This window comes from Papio anubis, chromosome 12 (assembly GCF_008728515.1).
Source record: "Papio anubis isolate 15944 chromosome 12, Panubis1.0, whole genome shotgun sequence".
Taxonomy (NCBI): domain Eukaryota; kingdom Metazoa; phylum Chordata; class Mammalia; order Primates; family Cercopithecidae; genus Papio; species Papio anubis.
In genome coordinates, this window is record NC_044987.1 from 13,459,508 (window position 1) to 13,485,469 (window position 25,962).

Consider the following 25,962-nt stretch of genomic DNA (forward strand, 5'->3'; position numbering starts at 1 on the left):
ACAAGCCCTGTACAACTGTTTTGCTTCACTGTATGAACTACCATGGAGTCCAAATAGTTCTGTAATGCAGTTGTTTCTACCACTTATCCACTGAGTGAATAATGTCTAACCTCCTAGATCTAGCTCATTAAGGTGATTACATCTAAGGCTATATTTACATTCTCCCTGAAAATGGTAATGTTGTCCATAACAGGATCCTCGAAATATATGAGGTAATGGAAAAATGAAATTCAAATTTAAAGCAAACAAAATTTTAACACAACCAAGACAGTTCCTATTGTCCTAGTTGTATTCCCTAACAATGGAATAAAACTTACATCTGCCCTCAAATGTATCAAATATTTTGGAAAACATTTTTCTCTTTAGTCTGTATTATTTGACGTCTGCTTCCCAGAGTCTTGTTTTTATTTATTTAACACCTTAATTGTATTACTTAAGTGACTAAGAAGCATTCAGGGATGCAAAGTCAGAATGATCTGATGAACTGAAATTGCATTGTCTTTTTTTTTTTTTTTTAACAGATCTAGATCCTGCAGACCATAATAGAAAAGCTGTCTCCTCTATTTTAAAAGTAATATTTATATTCTTTACAAGGCTCTCTCTTGAATTTTAAGGAGGAACAGTAGCGTGACTGCCTCATCCTTTCCAATAACAAAACCTTTGATAAAGGCTCCTGGAACATTAAATTATTGTTTTTCCTCAATAAATGCCTATTTTAAGTTCACTTGGAACATCATGCCTCCTTGATAAAAGTCTGAGTTGGAACTGAGTGATCTCTCTCACTTTTGGCTATCTGCTGAAACCAGTTTTAGGGCTCTAGAATGTCCCGAGGTTAAAAAACAAATCATCAGTCTTCTTGGGTCACATTACTTGTTCATTTATTATTGTGAGTAACACCCATCCTGTGTCCAATATGGCATTTCAGAGGAGAAGGGGGGACAACAGATACGTCCCAACCACAATTTCTCAATTCTGGAAATGGTTTGAGGGCAAATTCCAGTCTGGATCTAGAGCTATCAGCCACATCAGTGATTCTGTTACAGAGCCAATCAATTTAGTAAATGGATATTGAGGACATCTCATTTTAATTTTTCAGTGAAAAGGAAGACTAACAATAAAGGTGTGTGCTGGGGAACTTTAGCAGTAAGCACTACAGTACAGCTGTCAGTGCATGGGTTCTGCAACCAAACTGCTTGCGTTTGCATCCTGGTCTTGCCACTTACCAGCCATGTAACTTTTGGTATTACTTAACCTATCTGTGCATCAATTTCCTCACTAGTAAGAAAATGGAGATAAGAGTGTCAACCTCGTAGGGTTGTTGTAAAGACCAAATAGGAACTTCTTTTCCAGAGAAGAACTGAAAGAGAAATGTGACTTCAAAAGCCCTTCTTGTTTTAAATGCATTCTAATAACTAGAGAAAGTCACAGTATTTTCCAGTCCAATAGTTATTGGATGTCTTGATACATGTCTACTTTGCAGGTACTCAGAGAAGCTCATACTAAATAGTAATTAAATAAAACGTAGCACAGAGGCTTAAATTACAGTTCTTTGAAATTTGAATAGCAGGCAGAAATAATCTTAAACAGGTCATGATACTTATGTATTTCTGAGGCATTGAAAGACAAGTGAATGAACTCTGTCTCTTAAATACAGAAATAAATTACAGTCCTTAGACTTTAATCCTTGGTGCAAGGTTAATTCATAACGGCTTACCAAGAAATTATTGATAAGCAAGCAGGGTTCAAATGTACAAAATTCTAATACATATAAAAAACTATTTTTCTAAGGAAAAAAGTAGCCCCTGAATAAGAACTGGCAAATTTTAATTTCAACAAATGAGATTTTTCAATCTTACTCATAAAAGGTGATGCCAAATATCTTAAGACAGGGTTTATCCTCAAAGGATAAAAAAGCAGTATAAAGAGCATGTCAGAAGTATAAGATTTTGCTAACAGAAAAGGAATAACACGTCTCTTATGAATCTTTGTTTTCTAGTTTTCAACTCTGGCAAAATTCCAATTAAATTTGTCAAAATGGTCAGACTTTTACTAGTTTGGGCCAATCCTCCAGAGAACTCAACCACAGAACCAATGAGTATTTTTAGCTATATAAAAATAAACATATACCTTGACCCCACACTCCAGAAAAAAAATCAGAACACAAAGAGAAAATGGACTTGAATTTTAATTTTTTAAAGATTATCTATATATATATATATATATAAATAAAAAATGCAAAGAATAGACCTTCATGTTTAAATTATATTCTAAAATATAATTTATATATATATATATATTTCCATTAACTGCAGGAGACAACTGGCAAGTAAAGAGCCTGAGAGAGTCCAGTCCCTCTCCACCACTACAATGGACATATATTTCAAGGAAGCACCTATGAAAAATAGTAGAGTGTTCACAACACATCTGGTAACACAGATAGCTCTGGGTGTTCTTGAAAGCAGTTTGTTTGCATTTTCAATTTGACATGAAATGAAGGGAAAAATCAAATTCATAAACAGAAATGACATTACTTAGAACAATCTAGTATTCTGTATTCATGTTTTACATGCCCTAGAGCCTAGTATTTTCATGCAGCAAGCTACACTCACATGTGCGTTAGTAACAGCTATCAGCTGCACGCCTCAAATGGTGATCAGCTCGTAGTGCAAGTGCTCTCTGCTCCTACCACTGCTGGTTGAGCAACACAGCTGGAACATCTGGTTAGAACTGAATTTTCCTTTCTTTAAAAATAAGTGAAATTTTTAAAAACACTGTAGCATTCAGCCCTGTTATACGTAGCTCAAGTTACATTTTGGCCTTAATATTAACTGAAAGGTCTTAATAACAAGGGGCTTATACTATCTGCTGCTTTCTTACGTATTTATGGCAATGGTGGCAAAAGGTTGCAAAAACTTAATAATAAAAAAAGATATATGACTGGATTTTTTCCTTTAAAGCAATCTAGGATATTTCGACAATTCAAATTCAAAAATTGATTTCTCCAATGGCTTCAGCAGCCGTTTACCCACATGTAGAAAAGATCCCTTGGCTTTGATTTGGTTTTCTTTATTACTCTTTTCCTTTTTCATAACTGGAAATAATTCCTATTTTAGAAAAGGTATGTTCCATACATTGTGCCTGTGGCAACATATCAGTAATACTGGCTATGACAGCATTTTGCCTCAAAATGTCAATAATATGCTCTCACTGAATCTGGGCAAAGTCAGTATTAAAATACAGATAAGCTGCAGATAATCAATTAGGCATAACATGTAAACTCAAAGGTCCATGGTCTCTTCTCTCCTTTAGTCCTGTTATAAAAACAATTTTGGTTACAAGTGTCTACACAGCACCAATTTTATTTCAAAAGCAGCATCTTTACTCAGCCACCCAAATGAATCTATAAGTACACATGCTCAAATAGCTTTTTGCATTAACTTCTGTCCTGTAACTCTAAAAGACCAGTAATTGTATTACATTTTTCTCTTAATCAAAAATTATTCAGCAATTATTAAAACCATCAATTACAATGCCGTAAAAATACCCATATTCGCTGAATTAAATGAGAAGCTCCCTTTACATGCAACTGTATAATAAAGGAATTATGCCCGCAGTTGATAAACACTGTGTTCTGTAATAACAGAAGAAACAGGTCTCTAATAGTAAAAAAGCATTTCATAAAACTTTGCCATATATAAAATATCTTATTAATTGTGACCATTCCACTTATGATTAAAGCATAACATGTTTGTTCTGCCTTCTGCTGTGGGACAGTCCAGGGTCATACAACTTCAAAAAATAAGAATGCATCTGTTTCCCAGGCGGACAAAAGCTTGGGGCTCAATTACACTGTTTCTCTCTCAAACTCATCTGCACTCATGCGTACATACACAAAGCACCTACAGTTTCAATCTTCATGACACTGTTGCCATACTTTTTTCCTACCAAAAGTCTGTCAGGAAAATGTGTTTGCAAAATAATTATTCTTGTCTATACCCAGCCTGGATCTCCATGGCTCATTTTTATGATTTTGAAAGATAATGTCTGCAGCAGAAGGAGAATAGGCCTTATTCATCTTTCTCAAACCCTTTGGTTTCCACCTTTAATGTTACACTGAATGTAGATTTGACTCAGTAGGCCTGGGTCAAAGGCTTTACAGATAACAAACCTGAAGTGCATTAAGAGAATAAACATCTGCCACATGGCACAGGAAAATTTAAAAAGTAGCGTTAATAAACACAACTCCTCATACATGAAGACTTTACAAGAGTCACCTAAAAATTTCATTAAAAAATTAAATTTGTAGGAGGGGTGGAATTATGTAACAAAGGTCAAAAGGTCAAATGCAATCAGATAATTGCATTCTTTGAAAAATACTTCACTTACACACTTGTATTTCTCAAGCTTCCCATCTATAAACATGGTGGACCGAGAAAAATACACATTAAAGAAAGGGATTACATCTGATTAACAAAGGAATAGAAGAACAAACAAAAAGATTTCCAAGTAGGTAAGGAACTAGCTTTTACAGAAAAGTGCTTTAAATGTGCTTCTGCAAAAAATATGACTTGGAGGCAATTGTGAAGTTTTGACACTTATACTTTACTCATAGATTGGGCAGTTATACTTCTATGAGGCAACTAAATTGAAATGTAAAACAAAAGAATTGTTCAATTATTACATCACAAAGCCCCAGGGAAAACCTGAGCATAAAAGCTCCCTTTGATTAATGTTTCCCACTTTTAATGCAAAGTGCAAGAGTAAGGTCTTCGAATGGATGACACAGGTGGGAAAGTCATAAGCTCTTCCCCCCACATTCCTCAACTTCATTCCCCACACACACCATAGATAGTTTGCGAGCTAATTCTCAACTCTCCTGGTGCACGTATCCAGGACTCTATTGAATTATTTATAAAGTCAGGCCTCAGTTCCCAATAGTTTAAAGTAATGAAAAAGAAAGACATGAGAAAATACATTCAATAAGCAAAAACAAAAGAACTCTAGAATCTGACATATTTCATGTTATGAAAATAATGGCTGACATAACGTACAAGGGACATTAAAAGTGAGTCAGTAACATACAAAGAGATCAGACTGTTCTGCCGGTGCTTCCAGAATAACTGCAAGTTTTCCTGGAGTTTTCACTCTACATCTATTCTTCTTCGAGGTTCTAACAGAGTTATAGCTTCTTACTGCGTACCTGAGATTAGAATCAGGTTGAAAAATGCTTAAAACACTTTCAATTATTTCAAAAGGGAGAAATGAGAACAAAAACATCACTCAGGTTGAGAAATAAGAATTATGAACAGAACAAAACTATTAGGTAAACCACACATCAAAATGAAAAAAAAATGGAACTGAACCAAAAAAGCCAAGGAGGGAGGGTAGCGGAAGGAAGAACTGGGAGAGAGAAGTTCTGGCCCTTCCTATGAAGATTCCTTGTCCCCCCGTTTAAATTCTCTAGGAGACCCTTCTAAGAGGCTACACTGTTCATGTTATCTTCACAAGTGTACCCAACAGTAACGATAATCAGGTGGCAGGCAAATCCCAGTGAACACAGTAAGAAGTCGGTGATTTCTTTGTCATCTTTCCTTACAGAGGGCACATACACTGGAAATGTGGCCAATTCCACTGGCTGAGCCAAGTAAATCTGTGGTAGAAAATACCAAAAATGGCCCCCTACCCACTCCAGGGGGGAAAAAATACAAAATCCCTCCCAAATCTAAACAGAACAAAACAAAACAAAAACAACCTCCTCCCTCCTAAAGAAAACCACATTAAAAACAAATGCCCTGCAACAAGTCCTTATGTGTACGTTTTCACAAGGCTGGTAGAGGTTATTTTGTTTTGGATTCCACGTAAATTTTATCGCCATCCCTAATGCCAAAAGAATGCAATGCCCGAGAGCTGTACTTCATTTCCTCTGGGCCAAAGGGTGCTTCATGGTCAAAATAGTAGAGAAGCATGTTGCTTGTGGGTAACTGTACCAGAGTTTTTAACTGTTTCTTTAGTTCTGCAACTGTTTGGTCCAGACGAATGCTCATTTCTTCCACCTGATCGTTAAAGTGGACTTCTACTTTTGCACTGCTCTGGGGTCTTAGGTCCACTTCTGCCAAAGGCTCCAACTTCCCATATTTTGTGATCAGTTCATGATACCTAGAAGGATTAAAAACAACAACACTGTCAGCTTAAACTACTAGCACATGTACTGTGGACTTCTTCCCAACTACAGATAAACAATATTACTAGGCTCAACATCTTTAAAAAATCTTACTCTATCATTATGATACTGTGCATTCTGTGACCTAATATGAGTGCCTGAGGGAGGCCACTGTAAAACCGGGGAATCGTTTTTCCTGAAGATGGTCACATGCCTACTATTAATCAATGATTACCTAAGAATAGGCTTAGGAAAAAATGGAACCTAGAAAAGTAGACACTATAAAGATAATAGAAGTCCAATCTCTCTGTAGAACTTGCTTTCTTGGGTGTCATCACCAAGAAGTGCAGATATCCAGGCATGTATCTCTTGGGAATAGATGGAAAGACGGAGGGAGGCCAGCAGTTTCTGAGGCCTGGAGAAGCCATAACTTATAAAGAAAAACATGTAGTTGTATGTTAGCAATTAACCTAACTCTTTCAGAGATGCCTTGTTTGAATGTTCCAATCTAATTTCAGGTGTAATACATAGAATTTATGGAAGAATCAAGAATACATTCTTGGAAAAAAGTGGTAAATAAGGGATACACGTTTCTTAATCAAGGAAGGAATACAGAGCAAAAGACACCAAGAGGAAAGTGAATTACAGAGATGAGAATAGGGCCCACAAAGGTCACGTTTCCCATAGAGAAAATTCTGTCTGCACTGCCAGCCCTGGAGGATCTAGATCCAATTTTATCAAGGACACTTACAAGTTTCCTACATATCAGAAAGGGAAAAAATGCTGAAAAAAATTAATATTAGTTTTATTAAAACCAAGATACAGTGAGGTCACTTTAATTAAGGATCAGAATACAAGTCACACAAAATTATCCCCCTACCTCCTCCACACCACTTTCAGCTTTAACTCAGTTAAAATCAATGTCATAATAAGGTTTGTGGGTACATTAAACATACAGTAAGACCACTGTGGCCAGGAGTGGTGGCTCGCACCTGGAATTCTAGCACCTTGGGAAGCCCAAGGGGAAGAATCACTTGAGCCCAGGAGTTTGACCAGCATGGACAACATAGAGAGACCCCATCTCTTAAAAGAAAAAAAAAAAAGATTGCTGTGCTTAGAGATGGAAGTAATCATTTCTAATAAGTGGAATAATAGGGAACGCTAAAAATAGCCCTGGCTCTGTCTTCAGGGTCTTGACTCCATTTTATAATTAGCTGTGTGACTTGGCAACTCACTGTCTTTTTGGATCTCAGTTTCCTCATTAGTAAAATTAGGAATAATTTCTTCCCTTCCTACTGTATAAGACAGTCATAAGAACCAAATAAAATATCAAACGACTAAACACTTTGTAAATTCTATGTTCATAAACAAATAAAAATATTTACATTATATTACTGCTGCTCTGAAGCTTATTTTAAAGCACATACACCCATTAAAACATATAAGATTGCTGGACACAGTGGCTCACACCTGTAATCCCAGCACTTTGGGAGGCTGAGGCAGGTGGATCACGAGGTCAGGAGTTCGAGACCAGCCTGGTCAACATGGTGAAACCCTGTCTCTACTAAAAATGCAAAAAATTAGCCAGGCGTGGTGGTGCGCGCCTGTAGTCCCAGCTACTCAGGAGGCTGAGGCAGAAGAATCGCTTGAACCGGGAAGTGGAGGTTGCAGTGAGCTGGGATTGTGCCACTGTACTCCAGCCTGGGTGACAGAGTGAGACTCCGTCTCAGAAAAAAAAAAAATGCACACATATATATAGATATAGATATATGAATGATTGAAATCTACTTAGGTGGGACTTCAAGATGTCAGGATTTTAGCAAAGGCAAACAAAACAAAACAAAGCAAAACAAACAAACACAAAGCTGCCAGGACTTGAAATTTTCCAAGGCTCTAAACTGAAAAGGTAAGATGATTCAAAGTCTAGGGGTATCTTTTCCCCACCCCATATCCTAGTATATGCCTTCAAATAACTGAAACTAGGTTACGAAAATTTAACAAAATCTCAGAAAAGACAGCAGAACCCAGTGGTCAAATAAGAACTGAACCCAAGTCTAGAGATGTTTTACCTTCAGACTATAGAAAAGTAAAATTGTAATACCCTAGCTCTCATATTTTGCCTAGGAGTAACAAAAGAAACAATGCCAAAGTGTTCAAAGAGAATTTACTCATACTACATTTCAGCAAAGAGATGACATGAAGAGAAGTGACCACTTCAAGCACAAACAAGATGAGGAGACACAAAATAGCAACAGAGCACATACCACAGCAAAAAGAATAGAGAGGAACACATAATAAGTAAAAGACAGAGGCAGAACTCAATCTGAGAGAAAACACAACTGAAGAAAAAGAAAACACTCCACAAAACTCAAAAGTCTAGAAATTACTAAGTACTTCAATATAAAACCAGCACTCAAAGATAAATGATAAACTGTAGAATGAGATGAAAATGGAGACTGCAGAGCTAAAGAAACAAACTGAAGAGCAAAACACCACCGACACAGACCCAAATAAATGAATTAGAAAGAATGGCCCCAAAATATTATACCTAACCTAGTGCTTTGGTTTGAATGTGCTCCCCCTCACCAAGCTCATGTGCTGGAAACTTAATACCCAGTGCAACAGTGTTGACAGGGGGCACCTTTTAGAGGCGACTAGGTCACAAGGGCTTCATGAATAGATTAATGGTGTTACAGAGGGAGTCGGCTAGTTATCCTGGCAAAAGTGAGTTCAGCCCTCTCTTGCTCTCTTGTCCTTCCTCCTTCCATCATGGATAATACAGTAGGAAAGCCATAGCCAGATGCTGGCACCCTGATACTGGATTTTCTAGCCTGCAGAACTGAGAAATAAATTTATTTTCTTTATAAATTACCAAGTCTGTGGTATTGTTATAGCAACACAAAATGAACTAAGGCACCACGTTTTTTCCAGAAATAAATTTAATAAGCAGATATTCTAAAATGAGAAATAAGAAATAGAGCACCATGAGTCCTTCTGGTAAAAAACAAAAACAAAACCCCACTACTCAACACTGAGATTAAAGAACTAGGGATAAGCCCTGAATCTATTTAAATATAAAACTAAAACACAGTAACAACTGTATACTCCTAGACTCATTCATACTTGACATTATAGCCAACTGAATTAATCTCAACCATAAACATATTTGTACACAAAATTATGACCTACATTCAGAAATTAGCCTATCTTCCATAAATGGGCAAGTACATCTAAAAATTAAATGACCTATAAATTCAGACACTCTGAAGTCTTAGTTTTCTCAAAATCAACATGTTCAAAAACAACTGCCAGTCCCCAACTGTGTTCTCTTCTAGTCTTTCGTATCTCAGTAAGTGGCACTGGAAACTATCTAATTATCCTAGCCAGAAAGTGGACAGTCATTCTTATTTATTTCTCTCCTCTCTCTTCTCTACTTCTCTCATTCAATCAATTACCACATCCCACTCATCTTCCTACATATCCCATGAATCTATCTGCATTTCTCTTGTTCACTCACCTTATAAATTCAGGCCACTATAATTAATAACCTAGATTGCTACAATTTTTTGTGGCTGCATAAACTAGATGAGCTTTCTCAATATCTGTTTCACCCTCCTCCTGGTAGGCCTTCCTGTATTTCAAAGATGGAAAAGCTGAAAAATACATTTCCCATACTCTGTTGCCAATGAGATTTAGCTTCTATCAATCACAGCCCTGGAGAGAGGCAGTAGATCTAGTAGATATAGTGTGGAAACAGTTTGGGTAGAGGCTTCCAAATGACTAGATCGCACAGTTCAAGCAGTCAGTTTCTAGAGTCAACGACCCCAGCAGCAGCTTGCTGATCTCCAGATCACAGTTAAAGTGATGTGATCAGCACCAGGGACAGCAGCTTGTGAATTTTCCCTTTACTTGATTCCTTCCAAAGGTGAGCAGTGCCCTTGGTGGGCCAGTTCCATGGTACTACTCTAGAGTCAATCCTAGAGAGGAGGCCTAAGTCTGCTCCTCCAGCCCTTCCACAGATTTTGTAAGCACTTTATTCACTGTCTGAAATCCCTTTCTTCTTAAAAAAGCTAATGGCTTTCCATGATCTCAGGGTGGCCCAAGACAATTCTTGTCTTTATGATAGCCACAGGGTTTGTTATAAAGCACAAATTGTATCCCATCACTCCTCTACTTAAAATCACATAATACCCACCAAAATAAAGTCCTAACTCTTCAACATGATTGTGGTAGGCAGAATTTTGGCTCCCATATCTGGGTAGGCCTAATCTAATCATATGAGCCTTCAAAAACGGAGTTTCCAACTAGTAGCAAAAGAGGAAGTCAGAGACAGTCAAAGCACCAGAATTTGACACACCATTGCTGGTTTGAAGATGGCACACATGGAAAGTGTAAGAGAGAAGAGAATTCTGCCACCATTCTGACTGTACCTGCAAAGAGATTCTCCTCCAGAGCCTCTGATATAGAAAATAGCCCTGCTGACATATTGATTTTGGCCTTGTGAGACCCTAAGCAGAGAACTCAGCTGAGTCACACTGTGCCCAGACTTCTGTCCCACAGGACCGTGAAATACTAAGTAGGTATTGCTTTAAGCCGTTATGTTTATAGTAATTTATTATAGCAGCAATAGAAAACGAATACAGTAAGCATAAAAAGCCCTTCATGATCTGGTTCCTTCATAACTTTCCAACCTTATTTTGTGTCATCACCATTACCATTTTCTGCACCTTCCTTTCCACTTGTTAAAATCTTAAAATCAATGTTTATTTATTAATTTATAGGTAAGGCCAGCAGACTTTTATAGATGGGTTAGGCTTTGGATGCGGGCTTTGAGAAATATTCACTATTAAATAAAAAAGAAGCAAGTGTACTAGAGTTGTGATTCACTATACATACTGAATATGTTCCCTTAAAAGCTACACAAATAAAAATCATGGTTTCAAGATAATCTGTTTTCTCCCAATTTTCTTATTTTCCACTTATCTTTAAGCAGGAAAAATTAGTAAATATAAGAAATCATGATTTTACAAAATGTCCAGTAAATTTCAGAAAGCAATTCTGTCCTAGTCTTTCAACTTATATATTTTATTCATTATCCAAAAGTCCATCCAAACTGAACTATACGCCTGAGCTTTTCTTAGCATGAGTTCCAACGTCTTCCTGAAGTTATACTCTGAAGAGGTAGATGGTTTCTGCTGACTAAGCATGCTCTGAAATTAATGATTTTGATTTATATTCTACCAGTCAGTACCTTCATCTGACCATTAACAAGTATTTAATATTCATAAGCCTCACTTCTGAAGTGGGCAAAATGTAAATAAATCTACTTTGGAAAATATTACCGATAAGGAGGTATTACAATCATCAAATGCTAAAATGTAAAGTATGCCATGTTCAGAAGTTCTCTGGTGCATTCCACCATGACCTTCTAACAGAAAATGGCCAACCACAAGTAAAACAAAATTTACTACAAACAGCATAAAGGCCAGCATAACCACGTGGGCAACTGAGAGTGATAAATGGAAACCAAATGCTAGCTGCAACCCTGTGAAGAATACCACCCACAGGCAAACTGGTGCGTTTTTTTTCCCCTTCTTATTAAATAAAAACACCCACTGAGAGAAGCTTCTTTCAACTTTAGGGGTCTTTGAATCATAAGCAGTTAGAAATCAGGCTACCAGCAGAGTGGGGTTGAAGGTGATACTAACAAAGAGAGGAAGAGAGAATGAAGCTATCTGCGGTGGAACCAGGCTAGCTCTACTCCCAGTGCAAATAAGCAAACCTTCATAAACTCATGGTCCTGGTCCATGACACACCTGTCTAATGTTACATAAGAGCAGATTTTAGTAGCACAGTGGTCATTTTTAGGAGAGGTATGCCTGTTTCTCCATCTTGCCAATCCTCACTCTTGATTCCCAAGACCTGGGGGCATTTCCTCAATCACAATTCAGTCATATATGACTCCAGAATAGGAAGATGTGGTACACTATTTGAAAAAGACCACAGGTTCCTGCCATATGTCTTAGTCTGTGTTTCTATTTATTATAAAACCTAAAACAAACATTAATTTGTTCTCATGTTTGATTAGCCTTATAAATGATCCTAAATAAACAGTATATATTTTACATAATTTTTAGGAAATTGTAAAATGAAACTCTGTCTAGAATCAGTGACTTTCCAATGGCAGAAAGCATCCAGATTTGGACATCAAATCTCCAAATTCACAATCTTTAGGAGCATCCTAGGGAAAAATAAAGGGATTTACATTTTCTGCAGGTGCCTACGCCACAATGGGATCATAAATATCCCAGAAGTATTCTATTTATCCCTTACAACTGTCTAGAGGGATCATAAATATCCCAGAAGTATTCTATTTATCCCTTACAACTGTCTAGAGGTGTATTCATGGGTAGCTTATGTAGTAATCTCAAGTTAACAATTCTGTTAATCAATCATTCCTCAAATGCAGACAAATATTGAATCAACCGAAGTCTTTACTCTAGGTAATGCTGTATTACTTCAAAATAAATCCCTAATACATGTATCTCTTTTTTTAAGAAATGTAACAAATAAAACATGAAAAATCCCAGATGGTTCACTTGGTTAAACCAAACCTTGAAGTTTAATTAACTATAAGAAAAATATGGCCAGGTGTGGTGGCTCACACCTGCAATCCCAGCACTTTCGGAGGTCGAGGTGGGTGGATTGCCTGAGGTCAGAAGTTTGTGACCAGTCTGGCCAACATGGTGAAACCCCACCTCTAGTAAAAATACAAAAAAATTAGCCAGACGTGGTGGTGTACGCCTGTAATCCCACCTACTCAGGAGGCTGAGGCAGGGGAATTGCTTGAACTGGGGAGGTGGAGGGTGTAGTGAGCTGAGATTGTACCACTGCACTCCAGCCTGGGTGACAGAGCGAGACTCCGTCTCCAAAAAAAAAAAAAAAAAAAAAAAAAAAAAAATTATTGAGTTTGTTTCCCAAGGCATTGGGAGGGATTCAAAAGTACATTCAAAACATCTTCTGACTGCTGTTATCTAATGTCTCTTGCTACAGTATGCCTTCTCACTTTTGTGTGGCATCATATCCTGGGACATCAAAGAAACCTCCTTAACATTCTACAACTGGGACTTGACAACCTACTCAAGGTTTTCTCAAGGTCACCAACATTCCACTTATTAAAACACATAAGCATCACATTTTACAGGTAGAAGGAACCTTAGAAACCATCTATTACATACTTTACAGATGTAAAAATTGAGACCCAGTTTTTTAACCCAAAGCCTCATAACTAGTGAAAGGAAAGGTGGAGATTAGAACTCAGGTGTTATTCTGAGACTATCACTGTTTTAGTTTCATCATCTTAATGGTTTGCTGCAATAGTAAATATTGTTCTAGAAATTATTTTCTCATTCCTACATTTCAAATGTCCCCATTCAATCTCTCTTCAAGGGTTCTCATTTCTCTTATTACCACCTATACTTGGGTAGTTCTAAAAATTCACTCCTGAACTCTCTTTTCTTTTTATGAGTTCCACCACAGAGCTCATTCCACTTACCTGAAGCCACAGATGTTTCCCACTTGTCTTCCGCAAATGTCTGCATTTCACCTACCTCCAGAATTATTTAATGTCACCTTTCACACATATAGCAAAGTATCTTGAAGTGAATTTAGTATTTTCCATTGAGTTTTTCAACAGAGCTTAAGTCATGGAACTACATTTGTTTCAACTCACTATTTCTTAAATTCAAGTGTTATCAAAAATCATCTAGTAATGGATAAATAGAATGTGATCTATTCATATGATAGAATACCATACAGCAGTTAAAAGAATGATTTCAATCCACATTTATCAACATGTTGCACTTTTGCTCCAGACGCAGAGTAAAAATTGGTAAAATGTAAAAGGTTGAAATCCAAGAAGATATAGCCCAGGCTCAAAAATGATAAGCATCTCCATGGACCAGAAACTGAACAGAAATACAAGTCATAGAACTAAAACTACAAGACCTCCAGGCTAGAAATCTACAGCAGCAGAAGCAGTAAGGAGTGCAGGTCACACAAGGCAAAGGAGACTGAATGTGCTTCATGGGAGGCAGGGGAACTAGAGCCAGGTTCCCTGCTTGAAGTAGGGGTAGAACTGGGTGCTGAGAGGCTGTGCATGAAATGAGGATGAAAAAAAGAAAACTTGTGCAGATCCACTGCCTAAGGCTACCTTTGTAGAGCAATGGTTCTAATAAGTAAAAGAATAAAAAGGTAGCTCCACCATCAGGAACTGAATTAAATCACTTGGTGCTTAAGACTAGGAATATGTACTATCTCCGTAATTATTGCAGGACAGGTTCTCCAAATTCCATTATAAGAGCTGGTTCTGGACCAGGAGTTAGGTGAGCTGCTTAGAGGCAAAACCATTAGACAGGGAGAGGCAAGCCCCAACAGAAAGACATAACAATCCAAAATGCGTATGTATCTAAAAACAGATATGTACACAAGAAATAATGAAGCAAAAACTGGTAGAACAACAAATAAAAATAAACAAACCCATAATTATAATTGGAGAAATCAACACTCCTCTCAGTAACTGATAAAACCAGCAGAAAACTGTTAATGATATAAAATACCTGAAATATAAAACATGCCGACCAACAACATCAGAATGCACATTTTTTTCTAGTACACATGAGATACCGACCAAGAAAGACCATATTCTAAATCGAAAATGTACCTCAAATATACCACAACAGACTTTAAAAGAATTGAAATAGTACAAAGTACATTCTCTAACTATAACGAAATTATACTAGAAATAATTAATAGAAAGATGAGGAAAATCCCTGGAAAGATAAGGAAAATATCTGGAAAATAAACAACATACTTGTAAATAACCCAGTGAGTCAAAGAGGAAGTCACAAGACAAATTAGAAAATATCTGAATTCAATGAAAATTCAAATATAACAAATCCCAATTACAAGAATGTATCTAAAGCAGTGCTTAAAGGAAAATTTATAGAATTAAATATTATAATAGAAAAGAACAGTCTCAAATCAATGATCTATACTGAAAACACCATAAAAAGATGAGCAAATTAAATCCAAAGCAAGAAGAAGGAAGAAATAAAGATATGAGCAGAAATCAATGAAATGTAAAAACTAAAACAGAGAAAACACATAAAACCTGAAGCTGGTTCTTTAAAAAGGTTTGTAAATTTGATAAACCTGTAGCTGGATTGATTAAGAAAAGATGATGCCAATACTGGAACTATAAGAGGGAACATCACCACAGACCACAAAGACATTAAAGGCTTATGATAAGCAAATACTATGAAAAAATTTATGCTTAAATAAAACAATTATAATTCAATTCAACAATTATAATTAAATGGGTGAATTCATTCAAAAATACAAACTACTAAAGCTCACTCAAAAAGAAACAGATCACTTGAATCATGCTATATGTCCATTAAATAAATTTAATTCGTAGTTAAAACCTCCAGCAAAGAAAACACCAGACTCAGATGGCTCCACTGATAAATTCTACTAAATATTTTAGAAGAAAATAACACTGTTCTACACAAACTCTTCCAGAAAAAAAGGAGAGAACACTCAAAAATGAGGCCAGCACTACCCTGATATCAAAACAAGACAAAGACATTATAAGAAAATTATACAACAATGTCCCTTATAAGCATAAACACAAAAATCCTTAACAAAATATTAGCAAATCAAATTCACCAACATATAAGAAAAGATAATACATCATAACAAGTGGGATTTATCTTGGGAATTCAAGGCTGGTTAAAAGTGCAATTAATATAATTCACTATATTGATACATCAAGAAAAATGGTATAGCCTTTTCAGTAGATGCAGAAGAAGCATTTGAATAAATTCAGTACCCATTCAGGATAAAAGCTCCAGCAAACCTGGAATAGAAGGAAATGTCCTTAATCAAATAAAGGTCATGAACAAAAAAACCTATAGCTAACACCACTTTTAGTGGTGTAATGAATGATTTTTTCCTAAACAGGGAAAAAGGCTAGGGTGTTTGCCATCACTACTCCTATTCCAATACTATACTGGAGGTCCAAGTCAGTGTAATAAGGTCTAAAAAACAACAAAAATGTAAAAAGTCATACTGGTTGGAAAAGAAGACATGCACTATGCTAAGTAACAGACAATACGGTTGTCTACAAACAATTTATTAAAAATCTACTAGAATTAATAAATAAATTTATCAAGGCCGTAGAATACAGAGCCAATTACAAACACCAACTGTAATTCTATGCCTAGCAGTGAACAACTTAATTTGAAATTTTAAAACAGTACTACTTATAACAGGACCAAGATACATGAAATCTTTAAATAAAATGTAGCAAAATATGTACAGAATCCTTATGTGGAAAATATACAACACCAGTTTTTTAAAGAATACTTAAATAAATGGAAAGAGATACTGGGTTCATGGACAGGAATAATCAATGTTATTAAGATGTAAATTCTGGCCAAATTCTTCTATAAATTCAACACAATCCTAACCAAAATCCCAGAAGAATGTTTCATAGACTTCAACAAGCATACCCTAATATTTATATGTAAGGCAAGGAATTAGAACAGCTTAAACCATATTGAAAAATGTCAAAGTTGAAGGACCCACACTACCTTAATTGAACAGTTACCATAAGGCTACAGTCATCAAGATGGTGTGGTACTGGCAAAAGGATAGAGACACAGGTCAATACACACAGAATACAGAAATACAGGCCACCTATCTGATTAGTTTATTTCTGACAAAGGTATAAAATCAATTCAATAGAAAAAGGATAGTCTTACCAGTGAATTTTGCAGGAGTAACTGGCACCCATACGCAACAAAACAAAACACTTAATCCATATCCTACACCACATAGGAAAATGAACTATACCATATAACCTAGGTGTGTGGTAGGCTATACTATCTAAGTTTATGTAAGTACACTTTATGATGTTCACATGACAAAACTGCCTAATGATGCATTTCTCAGAACGTATCCCTGTCATTAAGCAACACAACACTGTACTTAGGTGTAAATCTAATAAAAGACGAATAGGACTTGTATGTTGAAAATTACAAAATTCTAGTGGAAGAAATCAGAGAAGGCCTTACAGAGAGACATACTGTAATCATGCATTGGAAGGTCTCACATACTAAAAATATTAACCTTCCCCAAACTGATCTATAGGTTTAATAAAATTCTTGTTAAAACTTCAGCCAAGTTTTCTTGCAGACAGAGATAAAATTAGTTCAAAATTTATATGGAAAAGCAAAGGCCCTAAAATAGCTAAAACAATCTTGAAGAATAAAGTGTGAGGAATCATTCAACATGAATTAAAGCTTACTATACAGTCACAGTAATCAAGAGATTGTGATACTGTTCACAAACATACAGATCAATGGAACATAAAAGAAAACTAGAAATACACCAAAACAAATATACTTTCCTGATTTCTGAAAAAGGTAGAAAAGCAATGCAATGGGGAAAAGACAGCCTTTTCAAATGGACAATGCTAAAGCAACTGGACAACTATTGGCAAAAAAAAGTGAACCTCAACCTAAATCTGTTGGGAAAAGCTGAGTGTTGGGAGAAGCTGAGGCAGGGTTTGCATGTCTGACATAATGTAAGTCTTGGAACATGTCCGGGGTCCAGGGTCTAAAACCCCTTGTGGCCTTTGGAATACCGAGCTCTGTGCTAAAGGGTGGAAGGCTACCCTGATGCACTATAATCTAAGCCCAGGGCATAAAATCCCTCGTGGCTTGGATAGAATCCAGGGTTCGTGGCTCCTTGCTCCTTGCTCTCCCAGGATCGATTGTATCTTGAGTTAAAAGAACCTGCTCTCCATTATCTCAAGTAGCAGAGCAAATGCTAAACCATCACAGCTATAATCGTGTGCTTGCCCTTTCGACAAGGTTGAAAAGCCACAGTATGAGGGAAGAAATAGCAATTCACACTAACAAAGAATCATAAAATGCTACTTTATATTTCAATGGAGATATAAAATATGAAAAACAGACATCAAGGATACAAATCAAATTTCTGCTAGTGGTTACTTTTGGAGTAAGAAGTAGGACTGAGATTAGTAGAAAAAAGGCACTCCAATTTTATGTATAATATTATTTCTTTTTAATGAAAAATAAACTCAAAGTAGAATAAAATATTAACTATCATCAGTTCTGAACAGCGTGAACATGAATGTTTTATTACTCTCAATAATTTTTAGTAGTGTTTTACTGACAAAAAGCAAACAAAAATGAAAAAGATAAAACTGGCCCCCTGCCCTGGCCAAAACGAAAGTTCATACAGCGAAGACAATTTTCTCCAAGCCCATGATTTGGGAGGGCTGGCTCTCACTCTCTCTTTCCTTTGCAAGTATATCCAAATACTTGTATATAACTCCAATCAAGATTAGGAAGGTAGTCTGTCTTCTGCTGGGCTGGGAAAGTGGCAAGAAGTCAAAATAAAGTCCAAGGTAACTGGAATGACAAAGGCTGTAAGCAACAGGGAAAGCTAACATTTCAGAGGCTCTCCATGGTGCACCAAAGAAAATGCCCCTTTTGTTTCTCCTCAGACTCTCGGCTGAATGTGAGGAGTGCTGTGTCACGGCCCTTGTCAGAGGATGATGGAGCATGGCAATATGGAGAACCCCAGGAGACTCATGTCCAGTATAGAAATGTTCCTTCACAACAGCAGGTCCTCTGTTTGGAAGGAGTATGAGGTAACGGACACAGCACACTAAGATTTCTCCAGCATCCAAGACAAAATAAGCCTTCATTGAGGTGGTGTCCAAATACAGGCTGCTGCCTGCTCTCACAATAACATGGAGATACAATCAGCTCTATTTAGAAAAGCCATTAGTCTGAAGCAGGGAAAAACATACTCTCCATATTTTAAAAAGCATACCACCAATGACAATCAAGTCAGCATTTGAGGAATTCCTAATGTAATCCTTGTCATCATAAAGGATTTCCCAGGACATAGATCAGGGATTACTCGGGACAAACAGAAAATAAGGTACCAAAGAAAAGAAAAGGCAAAGAAAAGCCTCTAAGAAAACCTGTTTCTGGAGTTGCCACTGTCCCCGACAATGGTACTTCCTCTTTCCATCAAATAATTGTTCACTGGAGCTATTTTCTTATGACTCCTCCTTATGATAAGCAAAATTTTAAAGTCTGAAAAGGCACCCTAAATCAATGCATTTACTTCCTACCACTGTCCTCAAAAACAAAAAGAAATCACTGAGTTCCCAAAGATACATGATAAGTTGATTTCTAAAAGTTACATTTTTTTCTTTTTTTCTCTTTAAAATTAAAGAGGATGACTGTGTATTAGGTAAGCACTAAAGAAGCAATTTAGATTCAATTTCTCAGATTCAATCTCTCAGAGGAAATGGAGAGAGAAAGTAAACACAAAATGAAGGGAACACTGAAAAATATAAGCAATGTGGGCAGACATCTGATCAAGGGCAAGGCAAAAACAATAAACATGTACACTTTACTATGTGCCTGACCCACAAACATGGAGTTTTCTTTCTCTCTAAATGGTATTTCTATACCCTCAGAGAAATCAGGGCTATAAACACCAGACAACAAGTACAACTTCACAATGTGTTTTCTGAGGACCAGTTCAAATTCTAGAGTGAAATTCAGTCTTAATACACATAATCTCTCTAAAAAGACATAAGCAACCTCCACCACATATATCCTCCTTTACTACAGTCTTGATTATTAAGTTTCTGGGTCTTTCTCAGCTGCTGCTTTTTTTTTTTTTTTAAATTATTATACTTTAAGTTCTAGGGTACATGTGCACAACATGCAAACATGTGCCATGTTGGTGTCTTGCACCCATTAACTCGTCATTTACATTAGGTATTTCTCCTAATGCTATCCCTCCCCACTCCCCCAATCCCACGACAGGCCCTGGTGTGTGATGTTCCCTTCCTGTGTCCAAGTGTTCTCATTGTTCAATTCCCACCTATGAATGAGAACATGCGGTGTTTTGTTTTCTGTCCTTGCAAAAGTTTGCTCAGAATGATGGTTTCCAGCTTCATCCATGTCCCTACAAAGAACATGAACTCACTTTTTTTATGGCTGCATAGTATTCCATGGTATATATGTGCCACATTTTCTTAATCCAGTCTATCACTGATGGACATTTGGGTTGTTTCCAAGTCTTTACTATTGTGAATAGTGCTGCAATAAACATACATGTGCATGTGTCTTTATAACAGCATGATTTATAATCCTTTGGGTATATACCCAGTAATGGGATCGCTGGGTCAAATGGTATTTCTAGTTCTAGATCCTTGAGGAATCGTCACATTGTCTTCTACAATGGTTGAACTAGTTTACAGTCCCACCAACAGTGTAAAAGTGTTCCTATTTCTCCACATCCTCTCCAGCACCTGTTGTTTCCTGACTTTTTAATGATCGCCATTCTAACTGGTGTGAGATGGTATCTCATTGTAGTTTTGATTTGCATTTCTCTGATGGCCAGTGATGATGAGCATTTTTTCATGTGTCTGTTGGCTGCATAAATGTCTTCTTTTGAGAAGTGTCTGTTCATATCCTTTGCCCACTTTTTGATGGGGTTGATTTTTTCTTGTAAATTTGTTCATCTTCTTCTTCTATATACAAACCAAAATCTCTCCACTTAACTTCCCAACTTGAAACCTTTCAATGGTTTCCCACTGTCTATAAGAATAAGCCCTACTGTCCGAGCATAGCATACCAAAGTCTTTCGTGGCCTGCCCTGTTTCCTGCTTTCCTCCCCAGCATAATATGTATCATTACTTCCCAGTTATTGACTACTTTTTTCTTTTCAGACAGACTCTAGTTCTGTCGTTCAGGCTGGAGTGCAGTGGCACAATCTTGGCTCACTACAACCTCTGCCTCCCAGGTTCAAGTGATCATCCTGCCTCAGTCTCCCCAGTAGCTGAGACTACAGGCACACACCACCATGCCTGACTAATGTTTTGTATTTTTAGTAGAAATGGGGTTTCACCATATTGGCCAGGCTGGTCTTGAACTCCTGACCTCAAGTGATCCATTCACCTTGGCCTCCCAAAGTGCTGGGATTACAGGCATGAGCCGCCGTGCCCAGCTCCCACTTACTACTTTTCACTAGTCATATCAAACTGTTGTAGTTCACTGCACATAAAGACATTTCATACCTCTGTGCCTTTACTTCCTATGTACTCACATCTGTCTAGAATATTCTTCCCTCACTGTCGCCAGATTAACTCAATCATTTCCAGGAAAGTACCCTCTTCCAGCAGACCTAAGTCCTCCTTCGTGTTCTCAGAGTATAAAGCAAATACTCAATCATCTTACTGAACATTTGCTATACTGCCAGGCACCGCTCTAGGCACTGGGGAGATGGCAAGGTACAAAACAGAGAAAGTCCCTACTCCTACAGAGCTTACAGTACCATGAGGGGAGATTGACAATATACAAGAAATGTAAGTCAGGTGTTGGTAAGTGACAAGAAAAATATGAACAAAAGGAGGCTAAGAGAATTACAGGAGACAGAGGTGTGCTATTTTAGACTGGGTGAGGAGAAAAGGAATCTCAGATAAGGTATCAGTGAGGGAGAGAATGAAGCAGGTAGCCTGGTGCATTCCAAACAGGGAACAAAGTGCAAAGGCCTGAGGAGGGAGTGTGCTTGATGTGTATGAGGAAGAGTAAGGATAGTTTCTGGTTTTTGTCTGTTTTTTTAATTTGAGATGGAGTCTTGCTCTGTCACCCAGGTTGGAGTGCAGTGGTATGATCTCAGCTCACCACAACCTCTGCCTCCCGGGTTCAAGCGATTCTCCTGCCTCAGCCTCCCAAGTAGCTGGGAATACAGATATGCACCACGATGCCCAGGTAATTATTTTTGTATTTTTAGTAGAGACGGGGTCTCTCCATGGTGGTCAGGCTGGTCTCGAACTCCCGACCTCAGATGATCCGCCCGCCTTGGCCTCCCTAAGTGCTGGGATTACAGGCATGAGCTACTGCGCCCGGCCTCTGCTGTTTCTTTAAAAATCAACTTGAGTTCTTACGAACAGGCTGCTATGAGATGCACAGGCCTTAAGGGAGCAAGGGTGGACTCAGGGAGACTGGTCAGTAGGCTACTCCAATAACACAAGTAAGATATGATGAAGGATTTGAACTAAAGTTATAGGAAGCAGTAGTCAGATTCTATATATAGTTTTTAAAAGAAAAAAAAAAACAGACTAGATGTGGGGTATGGGAGGAAAAAAATCACAAATGACTCCAATGTTTCTTCCCTAAGCAATTGGAATAAATGAAAAAAGGAGAAAAACTGGCAGAGCAGTAGATATGGCACAGGGGACTAGAGGTGAGGGAGGCAGGGTAGGGGAAAAGACAGGGTATCAAAATTTCAGTTTTGGATATATTAGGTTTAAACATCCAGACAGAGATACCAAGTAGGCAGCTGGAAATCGCAGTCTGGAAGTTAGGGGCAGATCACAGCTAGATGTATAAATCTGGCAGTTATTAGAATACAGAAAGCATTTAAAGCCTCAGGACTGGCTAAGTGTAGGGGATGAGTACAGAAGAGAAGAGGTCCAAGGACTAAGTCCTGGGGTAACTCAAGTTTTAGAGGTTGGGAACATGAAGAGGGCCCAGCAAAGGAAATATATGTCTAGCTTAGCTTCTTGAGAGTAGACACTACTGTTTTTGTCTCTTTATCTCTAGCTTGGAACCCAGTGCCTCTTGGTCCTTAGTAGGTATTCAGTAAATAAATTAAACTGCCTTTGAAACCCAGCTAGAATCTAGAGTTATTTCCTAGAAGTTCTCCTGGTAAGGCATGAGAGTCTAATAACTGAAATATGACCAGTCCAGTAAGGACATCTTTCCAGCTACCTGCAGCACACACTGAACTTATTCGGAAACAGCATACCACACCACTGCTACATAAGCCACTAAGAAACAAGGCCCAGATGAAGGCTTTAAAAGAAAAAAGTCTATTGAGTGGAAAAGCAAACAGTATGATGGTCAAAGGCCAAGAATCAGAAAACAGAGACTTTTCCTCTTCTGTTGTTTCACAAAGTAAATAAACATGAGACATATGACTGATTGTTCAGTTTTTTGTTAGTCCATTATTGCCATAAGCAGCTAGAGAGGCTAAACTTCCAGCTCTACCTATCAGTAGAAGGCAATAAAAAGGATAATTGGGCATCTATAAGAAATTATAAAGCTCTTAATAAGTATGTCTCCCTTCAGTCTCCTAAACATTTTACTCTTTTCATCATAAAAATTCAAATGATTCGGATTTTGCATTTCATCCTGGAATAGGGAAACAGATATGTGAATCTCTGGATCATCTTTAAAGTCTTCTATTGCCAAAATGACTAATCACATAGAAACAGATGTGTGTGAATAATCCAACTGACTCACAAAATAACTTTGCTACCATAAAGGACATTCAGCTGATCATGTCGGCTCTTTATTCATAACCTCAAAGACATTTTGAGTAACTTTTCTTACTTTATGTCAAAGTTAATTAGAGCCATTTCATGTTTAACTGACACAAGAGGAAAATGAAAGGAAGAAGAAAAGCCTAGGGCTAGGAACTAGGCTACAGGAAGTAGAATCTGGCAGGAAAACTGGGCCAAGGCGGTGGCTCGCCTGCAACCCAGCACTTTGGGAGGCTGGAAGGCGGCGGATCAACAGGCTGCATGACCAGATCTATCCTGGCTGCCACCGTGAAACCTCAAGCCCCTACTTTAAAAATATAAAAAAATTCGGGGCCAAGGTGTGCATGGCTCGTAGTCCCAGCCACTCAGGGAGGCTGGAGGCAGGAGAATGGCGTGGTGGAACTCCAGGAGGCATGGAGCTTGCAGGAGCCGAGATGGTGCCACTGCACTCCAGCCTAGTGGGATAGAGCGACTCAGCCTCCCAAAAAAAAAAAAAAAAAAAAAAAAAAAGAATCTACAGGAAAATTGAGTTGAACACTGATTTCTTTAAAAATTTCATTAAATGAAAAGGAATGTTTTCTCCAAATAAATGGATACCTCCATCCTACCTGGAAAGTAAAGCTCAATTTTATAAGAGACACTGAATGATGTAGAGGGTCAAATTCCACCTTTTACTAACTATACACAGTACTATGTGCTATTCACTGACATTTTACAGAGAGATTATGGATATAATTTGGAAGAGAAAGAGATAAGTATAATACTAATACTCTGTATATATATAGCTATTCCATAACAAATACATACTTCATAACAAATGCATTTTAATGCAACTCCTCTGCTGTTATTTGCCACTCACTCTGGCCATCAGCATGAATACTATTATAGTTCCTTTTTAAAAGCCTAATAGTTCCCGGTATACTGCAAGGGCTCAAAAGACATTTGCTGTGTGAATGGGTAATTCCACAGGGGACTTGTATGAACAACTACTAAGGAACTGGTACTATAGTAGATATATGCCAACTTTGGCTATCCAGCATCTGAATGCCCTTCTGACTGTTAGAAAACCAAAGACAGGTGAGACGCTGGAACCACTTCCTACTATACAAACTGAAGAGGAGTAGATATTCTCTTTCTCCATTCCTTGGAAGCTAGAACATGGGAAGCTGATATAAGACTGTCTAACCGTAACTGGGATTTTAAAGCTTCAGGAGTAACGCAAGGACACAAGGTCTAACAGAGATTATTCACAAGAGATACAGAAAAGCAAAGAAGTCAAAAGCATGGCTTTAAGTGTCTGAGGGCAATGAAGAAAAGCTCAGGGAAGCGAACTAGTAAAATGACTAATGATGTAAAATGACCAGTGTCAGAAGCATGTTGTTTGTATAGTGAGATAACAGAAACCTTGGCTGTACCTTGCTTCCCATCAATCCTGCTCAAACTTGAAATTTTCTGATCTTTTCTATTCTGTAGGCCACACAATATTCATTATTCTTTTACTAAATTCCTCTTCTACTTTGGTTGGCCAGAATTGATTTCTGTTGTTTGTACTAAGAAATTGGTACCAAGGAGTGGATTACAGGCAATAGTTCCTCAGGTAAGTAAGCACAATTTAGGATTGGTTTCTGGTCTAGAAGAGGCCAGTAAATATCCTATTAGTGTTAAAGGGATTCTGTAAGTCCTTGACATGGAGTAATGAAATAATTATCACCTGTGGTCACATGGACTGTTTTAGAGAGTGCTGTACTGTGCTGGTGATTTAGAGAGTGCTGTTGAGAATACAACAATATGCGGGGCATGAAGAATTCAAAACTCTGAGGTAGAACATCTTCTGTTCTGAGGATACAAAATAGCTTAAATAAAGAAAATGTTAAGGTCAAATCTCCATAAACTAGGCTTTAGGCACAGACTGAAATGCAGGTACTGTTAAGAAAATGATCTTTTTTCTCTTACAAAAATAGAGCTGATGTAACCAGAAAAATAAATGCACAGGGTTTGATGCTCTAGGTTGCTGAATTACAAGTCACTTAAATTTGCATACATGTTGATACTATTACATATACAATGGAGAATTGATTAGAAAACGAAAAGAAGGAGAATTAGAATGGAGGTATACAGGAGGATTCTGACATGAGTAAGAGTATCCTAAATCTCTAATTCTCACTTAGGCCCCCCTTGCTAACTGGGTAGCCCCTCCTCCCCTGTCAAATGAAACTGATCTTTTCTTGCTTACAAAGGCAGTAAAATCCCCCTGCCTGAGAGAATTTTCTTCCAAGAATAAACTTATTCCTCATTCGCTCTGCTCTACTAGCTCAGATAACAGCATGCTCAGTAGGGTTAATTACAAAACACC

At 37.5% G+C, this 25,962-nt stretch overlaps 1 protein-coding gene across 4 annotated transcripts in view; it reads right to left on the reverse strand.

Moving 5' to 3' along the window:
* TBCEL (tubulin folding cofactor E like) overlaps window positions 1-25,962 on the reverse strand; it is a 69,382-nt gene that overhangs the window by 1,893 nt on the left and 41,527 nt on the right. For 3 of the 4 annotated variants that reach the window (XM_031652862.1, XM_031652864.1, XM_031652863.1), the window contains one exon: window positions 2,169-6,156. In XM_031652862.1, coding sequence (XP_031508722.1) covers window positions 5,838-6,156 — 319 coding nt within the window. In that variant the 3' untranslated portion in view covers window positions 2,169-5,837. Of the gene's footprint in view, window positions 1-2,168; window positions 6,157-25,962 lie in introns of those variants that run through there. The other variant, XM_031652865.1, reaches the window with a different exon arrangement.